We start from the raw sequence: 12,102 nt of genomic DNA on the forward strand, positions 1-12,102 counted from the left end.
GTGTGTGTGTGTGTGTGTGTGGTAACTTCGAGACAGCAGCCGTGGCAATGGTCGAGTCGTCGAGAAAAGCAGACGGATCAAGTTAAAGGCAAAAGGAGACATCTGGGGAGGGAACCCCAGCCTGGGGGTGAACCCCAGACACCTTCAGCCTCCCAGCTTGGGGGGACAGGACCCCTCACCTTATCTGCCCTCTTCCCCCACCCTCCTAAAGGTATTCCTTCTCTCTTTCTTCACCCTCCCTTCATTCCTGATGCCTATTCCTGCATCCCACCTCTCCTTTCCCATTTTGGATATTTCCATCTTGTAGGCTTTTCATGCATCCGTTCTTCAAGCCTCTCCATCCCCACTCATTCTGCAGACTCTGAGCCTCCTCTGCCTCCCACCCTCCTGCCATCCTCCAGTGAACTGCCCTTGGACTTTCTGTTCTCCTCCATTCTCGTCCCCACTCTCAAGCCCCTCTCCCTCTCTTCTCCTCCCCTGGCCCTGCTTCCCACTTCCTTTGTGCCACAATGACCGTGATGGCTGGAGAGAACATGGATGAGACTTCTGCGCTACCTGGCCACCCCCAGGATAGCTACCAGCCTGCTGCCCACGATGACCATGAGTGCTGTGAGCGCGTAGTGATAAACATTGCTGGACTACGCTTTGAGACGCAGCTGAAGACATTAGCCCAGTTTCCCAATACACTGCTGGGCAACCCCAAGAAGCGCATGCGGTACTTTGACCCCTTGCGCAATGAGTACTTTTTTGACCGGAACCGGCCCAGCTTTGACGCCATCCTCTACTACTACCAGTCTGGAGGGCGGCTTCGCCGGCCGGTCAATGTGCCCTTGGACATGTTCTCTGAGGAGATAAAATTTTATGAGCTGGGTGAGGAGGCCATGGAGAAGTTCCGGGAAGATGAAGGGTTCATCAAAGATGAGGAGAGACCCTTGCCGGAGGGGGAGTACCAGCGCCAAGTATGGCTCCTCTTTGAGTACCCAGAGAGCTCTGGGCCTGCAAGGGTCATTGCAATAGTCTCTGTCATGGTGATCCTCATCTCCATTGTGATCTTCTGCCTAGAGACATTACCTGAGCTGAAGGAGGACAAGGAGTATACAGTGCATCGCACTGACAACACCACCCAGGTCTACAAATCCAACATCTTCACAGATCCTTTCTTTGTTGTGGAGACCCTGTGCATCATCTGGTTCTCCTTTGAGCTGGTGGTGCGCTTCTTTGCTTGCCCCAGCAAGACTGAATTCTTCAAGAATATCATGAACTTCATTGACATTGTAGCCATCATCCCTTACTTCATCACCCTGGGCACTGAGATGGCTGAGCGGGAGGGGACTCAGAAAGGAGAGCAGGCCACCTCCTTGGCCATCCTGAGAGTCATCAGACTGGTAAGAGTCTTTCGAATCTTCAAACTCTCCCGGCACTCTAAGGGCCTCCAGATTTTGGGACAGACCCTCAAAGCAAGTATGAGAGAGCTAGGTTTACTAATCTTTTTCCTCTTCATTGGGGTGATCTTGTTCTCTAGTGCAGTGTATTTTGCTGAGGCTGAAGAACCTGAGTCTCATTTCACAAGTATCCCTGATGCTTTCTGGTGGGCGGTGGTATCCATGACCACTGTGGGCTATGGTGACATGTACCCTGTGACAATTGGAGGCAAAATCGTAGGCTCCTTGTGTGCCATCGCTGGTGTGCTGACAATTGCCCTGCCTGTACCTGTCATCGTGTCCAACTTCAACTACTTCTACCACCGAGAAACAGAAGGGGAAGAACAGGCTCAGTTACTTCATGTTAGCTCCCCTAATTTAGCATCTGACAGTGATCTCAGCCGCCGCAGCTCCTCCACAATCAGCAAATCTGAGTACATGGAAATCGAAGAGGATATGAATAATAGCATAGACAATTTTAGAGAGGCTAATCTCAGAACTGGCAACTGCACTATAGCCAACCAAAACTGTGTTAATAAAAGCAAGCTGCTGACCGATGTATAAACAAAAAAACAAAATCCTCACTCACAGCTTGAAGACTTAAGTGACACAGTCACACTTTGTAGATGCTTTACTGATAGTCTTTGAATGCTTTATTTACCTCGTAAATGCATTGTTGCATTGCGAATTTTTGCTCAGCGATAAAGAAGCTTCCAGGATCCATGAAAGACACAATTTTGTTTATTTAAAAAAAAAAAAAAAAAGAAAACAAAACCATTTTCCATCTAGTAAATGAAAACCATTTGAACTAGTTTAGTTTTAAACTGTATGATGCTAGACCTAATCTTTTCCTCTTCCCCCCACCCCATTTTTTTTTCAATGAAGTTAATTTAAATATTACAGTTTTTAAAATTATAAAGCATATGCATGGATTCCAGTAAAAATATTCTGCAAAAATGCACAGTTGCAAGGAAGTGCATCAGATAATAATAAAAAAAGGATTAACATGCAGCAAGCATTTGCCATTGTTTTTACGAAGGAGTGCAATTTTTCCTTCCACCCCCTATCTGACAGATTATATAGTTCCAGTCTACAGACCAACACAGCACCTTATTTAAATACAGTTAAGGCTGGTCTTTTTTGCTATCCGTAGAAGAACAAATAACAAACAAAACTGAAGATAGAACATCTGCAATGCTGCTAAGTTCTCTTACATGCAGATGATTTAAACACAATTTTCCTTTTCCCTGTCCAGAACTGGATACAAAACTTATAGTCCCTCTGTTGCAAGATAGCACAATGGAGTTTAAGATAAGCATGTTTGAATTTGATACTATTTATTTTATAATCGCATGCCTGAAACTTTACCTCAGACAATAGCGGATAAGCTTTCGTTTGAACTGAATCTTCTAAAAATAGGTCCTTTATCTCTCTTTTTCTTTCCTTTTTTTTTTTTTTTTCTTTATGATTTGCATTCACCGGAAGTGCACTCCTTAATTTATTAAATCGTTGACTAGTAATTTAAAGTACTGTATTTAAGTGCATATGTTAGTCAAATGGGAACAATAACTTTTGGAGATCAAAGCATGTTCAAATATTCAGCATTATGGCCTATTTGATTAAGGTGTAACTTGAATTAATTAATGCATGAATTCAATAATAATAATAATAATAATAATAACAACAATAATAACAATAAAAATGAAATAAAAAAAAAAGTGCTTGATAGACTGAGGGCCTCAATGAACAGATCAGAGAAACCTGATTGTTTTCCTGCATTGCTCAGGGAAATGTGTTGGCTTTTGTCTAGGCATTGTCAGAAAGGAATATATCCCATCCCTTAAAGGGAAAGCTATATGGAAAATTAAGAAGTCAAGTTATATATAGCAACTCCTAAAACCTAGTATCCTTTATAGTTTAAAGGTGCAGATGCATGCTTTTTGGTGCATTCTCAGAATGTAAATTAAACTTATCTACTATATGCATCCAAATTGCAGCAGCTGGTTTCTTTTGCAGTCATTAGTTAAGACTTTGTTGTATTCCCCTAAAATTCACCGAAGAGATGATTGATTTAGATAGTTGTGCAGTGCCTTTATCTTACATCCCCTAAACTACTGAAAGTGCCTCCAGGAATTGAGCTGATCAGAGATAGTGAAGGAAAGGGCAAGGCACCAACACACAAGCAGAAGAGTTCTGTGCTGCCTCCTGGCACAGCACAGAAAGGGACAGAGAAGGAAACAAAGAGTAAGCGTGAGTGATTGGGATGCAGAAGAGGCAGGCAAAGACCACCAGCGCCCCTCAAGGTACCTTTCTTCCCTTGCCAGTCCAATGCTGCAGGGCTCAACATTTTCTTCTGCTAAATAAGTCACAGTTGTGTTTATGCAAAACTTCAAGTTTCCCTAGGTTGTTTATAGAGACATGGCTGCCATCATCATATCTGCCCTTTCTTATGAGATGGCTCTTTGGCAGTCTGTCCCAGCATGGCAGGACACAGGAGGAACTAAGGACCAGCATTAACTGTGGCATTACTCAGTCAGGCAACCAGATTGCAGGGCCATGCTTTTCTTTCCTTTGGATTTCCCGTGAGGTAGGTGACAGAAGCTTTCCAGTGTCCTCCCATCCATGCCTCCTCCATTCCCTTTTAGCAGTCTGTCAGATCTCAAATTCCATCACAGATCCTCCAAGACATATTATTTTTTTTCTGATCCGTAACCTTACTTCCACCATGATCTGGTGAAGGAAGAAAATCTAGGAGAAGGTGTCTTCTGTAATACCCCAGCCTTGACTGCTAGGCCCTGGGAGATAATAAAGTGTGATCAGAGCTAATTTAGGCACTAATCTTTATTTTTTAAATGAATGAAGTTGAGGATCTTCATTCTGCACTTCACATGTGGCCAACTGCTGTTGAACAATTCTCCTTCCACACTGTACAGATCCTTTCTTCCCTTAGGTTTCTGATATATGTATATATGTGTATGAATATATACGTGTCTGCACATGTATGTGTATACATATATGCAGACATACATACATATATAAAATCAAGGCACATAGACTAAAAAGAACCCTAACTGCAGTTACGCACAAGCCTGACCTTCCAGGTTTCCAGAAAGACTTGACTTTATTTCTCACTGTGAAGCTTCTGTGAATCTTAAAGATGAGAAAGTGATCAAGAACTGAGGGAGTTCTGACTCCTGCAAGAAATGCAAAACATCAGATAAAACAGGGCATTACATCTTCTAGATAGATATTGTGAAGCTTCCTTTCTGTCCTCTGCTCACTCCTCTGCCCATTGTACACCTCTCTAACCCACTACATTCTGATGGTCCTGATCTTTCCAAACTCTTGGGCTCTATGATATGACTTCTTATGTTGAAACAGACTTGAGTACTTCATTCAGCTTACAAAACAAGCTACTGACTAAAATAAACAGCAATAATGAATGCAATGCTGTTGGACTGATGATCAGAAAGTAGCATCTGGGACTTGAGGCCTCACTTTGGTTACTTAACTTTTGTCATAGTTGGGTATACACACCTTAGTTTAATGACCAGAATGATAATAATTTTGCATATGTAAAGAGAATTGTGCTGCATGCAGTGGTCCTTTTTTTTTGTCAGGAGGTCAGGATGGATCATTAGGGCTTGGGATTGCTTGGGGAGCTTGAATGTTTCTTTGTCCATTTATAGCTCACTGCAAAGGATCTCAATACATATGGAGTATGGGAACTAACCACATGTAGCATAGGCATGCATTTCTGGCAAGTGTGACACAAATGAAAACGACAACCAGAAAAACAAAAAGCTCTTATTCCCTTTACACAGAAGTGCTGAAATGTCTTTGTGGGCCTGAAGGTGCACTTAACAAACTGTCTGTTCTCACCAGTAAGCATCCTTCTTTTCTTTTTTCTTTTTTCATTTTTCATTTTTTTCTCTTTTTTTTTCTTTTTTATTTTTTTTTCTTCTTTCCCTTCCCTTCCCTTCCCTTCCCTTCCCTTCCCTTCCCTTCCCTTCCCTTCCCTTCCCTTCCCTTCCCTTCCCTTCCCTTCCCTTCCCTTCCCTTCCCTTCCCTTCCCTTCCCTTCCCTTCCCTTCCCTTCCCTTCCCTTCCCTTCCCTTCCCTTCCCTTCCCTTCCCTTCCCTTCCCTTCCCTTCCCTTCCCTTCCCTTCCCTTCCCTTCCCTTCCCTTCCCTTCCCTTCCCTTCCCTTCCCTTCCTTCCCTTTCCATTTTTTCCTTTTCCTTTCCCCATTTTCCCCTCTTCCTCTTCCTCTTCCTCTTCCTCTTCCTCTTCCTCTTCCTCTTCCTCTTCCTCTTCCTCTTCCTCTTCCTCTTCCTCTTCCTCTTCCTCTTCCTCTTCCTTTTTCTCTTCCTTTTAGTCTAGATTTCTTTTTGCCACACATGAAATTAATGGGGTTGTTTATGTCAGTGGAAGAGGAATGGAAATGAACTGGTGAAAAAATGAATCAGTGCATTTCTAAAAGAGAGAAAAGACCTTTGTTACTTGGTAGGGACCTCCCAGAAGTGATGCCCATGTTATGCTGGACACAGGAAACAGGAAATATGGCAGTCTTAGCTGAGCTGTATTTTGTTGAGGCAAGGCAGCAATTCCAGCATAAGGAGTTACTACCTGAGCCTCCTTTACCAGCCACTGCTCTATGCTGCCTTCTTGGTTGCCCCATACAGCTTCTTCTTCATCCACTCTGTGAAGCGGATGAGGAAACTTGTCTTACCTGAGCAAGGCAGCAGTACACTGTGGTACAGAGGTTGGAATGAAGTGGAGAAGTAGTGGACAGGAAACCCAGAGACTAGTCTCACTGCCAAAATTCCCCATCTGGTCCTACCACCCTTAGCTATAGACCACTAGGAAACAGGCAGAGGAGCAACAGGGAGAGTGAAAATGAAAGGCTCTGTATCCCCTTCCTTCACAGAATTGAGAGATTGCTGCCAACCTTCCAAGAGCTCAAATTTTCTGTGCGGCAGCTCCAACAGAGAAAATGATCTGGATTTACATGTCTTCAGAAGAAGTTTAGTGTACAGTAAGCCAGAGTGTGAGTTCACGGCATCCTAGAAAACCCATGCAGATGGGTCTCTTAAGAACCCTGCATGGGGTCTCTTAAGCCTTATCTCCACAGGGGACTTCAGGAAAGCTAATTTAAATTAATGAAAGGTATGCATTTAAAGTAGATTTGTTAAACTGTTTTAAAGCCCAGCATGGACATTCTGCTGCAGTATAAAAGCAACCTTAATCTGATTTGGAGTCATTCTTTTGGGGAGGAAAGTAAGCTGAATTGAATTAAGGCTGCTTTAATTCTGCACACAATGGGGCTTAATGCAGTTTACCTCATCTGCCTCACAAGTTCATTCAAACAGATAAGCCTTTAGTACTCATTAAATGTAATGGAACTGACCCTACTTTGCTGGGGGTGGCCATGTGCTGTAAAATTCTTAGTCTGCCACAAGAGCATTTGTGTATATGGAGTGGAACAGTGAGTGCTAGAAATTCACAGCCTGGCTTACTGAAAGCTAACATACCGTTCCTGGTGTGGTTTCAATGGTTTCCTTCTTTTGTTCCTGGTTTATACATTTGTAGGTGTGAGGAGGATCAATCCTGCTGCCTTCTGGGTGGTTAAACTGACAATGATCATGGCCCAAGGATATTAATTTCCAATTACAAAGTCTCTGTGCATATGCTGAATTTGATGTGCTGCTGGTCAAATGGGCAAGTACTTGAAAGAGAGCACAAAGCACTGGAGAAAGGACAACACTGGGCAAAAAAAAAAGCTATTATTTTCAAAACTGATTTTGCCCAAGTACAGATTTCAGAGATCAGACCCTTCTTAGCAAATCAGCTGTGTATTGTTAATTAAAGGATGCATTGACCCAAGGCAACAATTTGAGTGGTTGCTACTGTTATTTGGTGAATTTTTACCATAGGACTATTTTTTTTGTTAAAGAGAAATACAAAAAGTTTGCTTCTATTATGAAAGAGCTGAAGCCCAAATGTAACATAAGAAATGTTTTATTTTATTTTATTTTATTTTATTTTATTTTATTTTATTTTATTTTATTTTATTTTATTTTATTTTATTTTATTTTATTTTATTAATGATAAGGAACTGAAGGCAAGTTTCACCTTTCCATAGTTCTGGCTTGGACTGTGCAGTTTCTTAAATGCATATATGATAACTGAGATAAAACAAACAAACAAACAAACAAAAAAGTAGGATTGGAACATCTTCAATTTATTAGAAAAAGGCAGAAAGTTGGATTTTAAATCATCTTCTGCACACATTTAGTATATGTTGAGAGAATATATTCATTTTCTAATGTTAGCTTGATAATTCTTTTTAGAGGGGTGCCATTCTGGATTAATTTATGTCTCCTTGTATAGAGAAAAGGGAAGTACCAGAGCTTTTCTAGGAATGGTCTGATCCAGTAGTCTTCCAGCATGCTTGATGCAATTGATTGCCATGGTAATTTTGGACTCACAGAAATTCAGAATCAGCTCCAAAGTGTGATTCACCCTCTATAGCCACAGAGCTGGATAGAATTTGAAAGTTGTTGCAATTGTTCAACATGGCAAGTTTGTTCCAGACCTGTATATTGCAAGTCTGAAACAGACTACTTTTCTGCTTTAACCAGGGACCTACATTTCAGTTTTGGTTGGACATATGTCAGACTAAGTTTCTCTTTCTGTTTTCTGTTGTTCTGGCTTTATTTAAACAGTTATACAGAATTTATTTTTCCTGAAATGCTTATTGAGTATTCTTAAAGGTGTCAGTATTCATATCTGCAAAAATAAAACTTCAGGGTGTTCTGGTGTTCCACTCAGTGTGGGTGAACTTGTCACCCATGAGGTCAGCAATTTATTCTGTCAAAGCATAATATGCTTTGATGTTTTCAAAAGAAATAAGATTAAACTGAGTTCTTAACTGAAATTGGTCTTAAAATATCTGTTAATATCTATATAATTCTGTATATTTCACCTGTTCACAGGTTCTAGCAAATGTCACTACCACTTAAAAAAACAAACAAACAAAAAAACCAAACAACAAAACACAACATCTTCCATTTCTAGTTTCTATAATAAATAAAATGAAGACATGTCACATTTGGTTTCTTTAAGTGCATCAGTCTTTGGTCCATGCTATTATTTCAGTGACATTTCTATAATGTAATTGGGATCAAATGTATATTTCACTCTTGTACAAAAGTAAAAACAATATTTTTATGACTAAATTCAGCAACCCCCTACCTATAACTTGCTAAAATGAAATCTTTTTTTCTTTTCCTTTACATGTAAACCATCATTTTTTGCAGTATGTCGGTTTGAAATGAATAAATAATAGCTGTTAATAGAACTGTATATGGCCTCTCAGACATACCTCTGACTTTCAAGATCAAATATTAGCAATGTTAAATATATAAACTGATATATAAACTCCTTATGAAAGTGCACCATCAGGGCAACAAAACATTTAAGCTGACACAGCTGTATTTATTTCCAGCATTAACAAACCGCTTACACTTTGGGTCAAATATGTATTTCGTTGTCATGATACAGCTCATTTTACTTCTATTAGTGAAATCGTTTGATTTATCATTTTTAGAACATCAAATGTTTTATGAGTTCTTGAACTATTTGAAATGCATAGTTTTCATCTATGCAATTTTACCTGCTTCTGTACTTGTTTATCTGTTCATATTTGGCATCAATTAAAGATAATTTTTAAGGATCTTACCTGGGATTATTCTGTCTGGTTATTTTCTGGAGTCTGGCTTCTCTCTTGTCTCTACCTGCTAGTTCTATCTAAAATGAAATATTGAGTTCATTGGTTTCATTGTTGTTGGGTATAAGAAATGACAATGTAGTCATTATGAGAGTCAGTAAGCTTTGAGAAACTTGCAAATGTCACCTCAAGATTTATAGTACAATTAATCCAAGGGTTTGGTTTTCAAAGGTTTTGGATCTAACCTTGAGTGACTAGTGTTCTGGAGCTGAACTCTGATGTCTTCACTGCTGAGACAGCACTCAGTTCCATCAAAACCAGCAGAAATAAGATTAAGCCTACTGATTGTATTCTCCAAAGGCTTTTGGGTATCAGTTAGCATGTTGTGGCTATGCTCATGAATCTGAACCATTGCCTATAGCATTATCTTGTAAATGCTGACTTGAAATCAGTTTTTTAACAACTGTGTGAATGATCTTGTTTTTTGGTTTGGGTTCAATGTAAACAAGTTAAACTGACTTGGTGTTTTCTTCTGAAAACAGTTTTTAAGGTGTGTTTTGTGCAAACTGGTCTGATAAAGTCATGCCTGCCATGTCTTGATATTGTATCATATATGAAGAAGGTAATGACATAAATTATTTGTGCCAAAGGCATTGTGTATTAGAAGTCCATCTATGACTGCCAGGTCTTTCTGGAGATACGTGCACTTCATTACAGTGGGATACATACACAGTGGAATGCTGATTACATGTGGTGCAAATGAAGTGAAAATGCCCTAACCTCACATAAGGCAGACCATTTTGTGTGGTCATCTCATGTGACTAAATACTTTTTTTTGCTTTCTTAGTCAGAAGAAAAGCTTTAATCAAGAAAATTGTCATTCATTTTTACTTTCATTTTGTCATTTTTACTGAAATATTCACTGAGTATATTCAATGAGTCTTATTGAATCTCACTCATAAATTGACAAAAATTGTTTTGTTGGGCTTATAGTAAGGATTTGCAACTACTACTCTTAAATGGTACTAGTCCAAGTCATTTGATTGTTAGCTGCTTGGTGGTGCTGTTTGTTTTCAACAAGATACTCATGTCCATACTTTGCAAGAAAAAGTTTTGTTGACTCTAGGCATGTCTGAAGTTACATTGCTTGTTGCATTTTTATTTGCTAAAAAAAAAAAAAGAAAAAAAGAAAAGAGGCTTGTTTATCACCACTACAGTATCAATCTTCTCCCCTTTGTCCTTAGCAAAGCTCATGTTGCATTCTTTGAGTCGATTTGAAATGTTGCTTCATATCTTATTTTCCCAATCTACCACTCAGTTGCACCATTAGCTCTATGTCCCCCTATTAGTTTTCTCACTTATTGGCCATACTTTATCTTGTGAAATACTACACCCAGGTTCCAGAGCCTTCTCTTCTGAACTTGTTTGCAGTCTGTCTCAATCATACCTGTCATAGATCTAGCTCAAATAGCTCCATTTTCTTAGGGCCGGGAATGTCAATTCTTGTATCACAATCGCATATTTTTCTGAAGAAGGACCTTGCCTGTTTCCATCCATGCTGCTTTCTCTGTGTAGAAAATATTCTTGCTGTGTTTCTTTAACCATGATGCTAACCAAATAATGTCTCATGCTTTACCTCATCTTTTCAACAGCCTATGTAGTCATTGTACCCCTTATACAATGTACCATCTTGCACTGAGATATTTACTGTCATGTGGTCAGTTTGAAATGGAGTTTTGAACCAAAACAACATGCATTCAGAATCTGGACTTTATTTTTTTTTTTTCCCCCTAAAAATGTTTTATGGAATCTAAATCGATTCCATTAAAAATCAGCATTGGGTACTATGTTAGTTGAGTCTGAGTTGATTTCTTAGTTAATCCAAAAAATAAATAATTTTTTTTTTGTTTTTGTTTTTCTCCTAACTACATATTCTGTTATCTTGTCTTATATACTTCATCAAATGCTGAAAATTTGCATATCATGTCCTTTTGTTACACGAAGCAGTCTCTTTGTCTTATAGGTTTGCTCTGAAGCAACACACAGTGAGGAAGTGTGTTGATATAACTGCAGATATAACTTAGGTAACAGACATGCTGATTACCCATGTCCTGGAATAGGCTCCTCTTTCTCCTTCAGCTGTACTAGCACTCAAGTTATAAAGGAAGTGAAGACTAACATAGTCTTATTTTGTCCCTGATTCAGCAGTTTTTCAACACAGAGAAGGATGGAGTACATTCAATAAGAAGGTGCTTCTTTAATCTTACTTTCTCTATATAATATTGTTAATTTCAACATGAACTAAATTTACCTAACAGTTACTCTTGGAAGTCACTCAGTTTTTGTACACTTATTAATATGTAAAAATAATTGCTTTATAAAACTAAAAATCTCGTGAGAATATGTATGCCTTTACCATACAGAAATCCAAGGTAATATTTTCACTATTATAAAGCTTAATACTTCACAGGATAAAATGGCTCTTAATATCTGAAACCAAGAAGGGCTGTTTCTCATTGGTGTGTTGTTATGCACCGTTAGAAGTTTTATCGTTTCTCTCAGGCACCTGGAACGGCTGCCTTCAGGACTAGTATTCTGAATCAGGTGGTCTGATTTTCTTTGTCAGTCAGGCCATTTGATTCAGTGCTATGCCTGAAAGCAGCTGCTATGTACTGTTTCAACAAAGCTCTGCAGTTATGCAGAGGGAACTGCTGCACTCTTGAGGTAAACCAGAACCCACAGAAGTAAATAAGATTGTGTCTTTTCACTTGAGAGGACTGTAGGAAGACCATGATTTCGTGCTGCTTTTCAGACTACTAAGAAGAGAAGATCAGAAACATTCTGTACTCAGGGCTTCTAACAGGTACTTTTGGAGTTTCATTATATTGTTGGCTTTTCTATATAATGCTCACTTTATAGAGTGTTCAGATTAAGCGTCTGAAAATCAAAGAA

General features: G+C 39.3%; 1 protein-coding gene across 3 annotated transcripts; it reads left to right on the forward strand.

Moving 5' to 3' along the window:
• The first annotated feature begins 376 nt into the window (after nt 1-376).
• On the forward strand, nt 377-9,161 carry LOC137841402 (potassium voltage-gated channel subfamily A member 1). Of its 3 annotated transcripts, none has more exons than XM_068654268.1 (2): nt 377-1,385; nt 6,349-9,161. In XM_068654268.1, exons 1-2 carry the CDS (start codon nt 510-512, stop codon nt 6,352-6,354), a joined length of 882 nt encoding a protein of 293 aa, XP_068510369.1. In that variant the 5' UTR covers nt 377-509; the 3' UTR covers nt 6,355-9,161. The 3 variants fall into 3 exon arrangements, with proteins under 3 accessions (XP_068510369.1, XP_068510374.1, XP_068510359.1); XM_068654273.1 differs by having other exon boundaries at nt 7,011-9,161; XM_068654258.1 differs by having other exon boundaries at nt 377-9,161.
• The last annotated feature ends 2,941 nt before the right edge of the window (nt 9,162-12,102 follow it).

Source organism: Anas acuta, chromosome 1 (genome assembly GCF_963932015.1).
Source record: "Anas acuta chromosome 1, bAnaAcu1.1, whole genome shotgun sequence".
Lineage (NCBI taxonomy): Eukaryota > Metazoa > Chordata > Aves > Anseriformes > Anatidae > Anas > Anas acuta.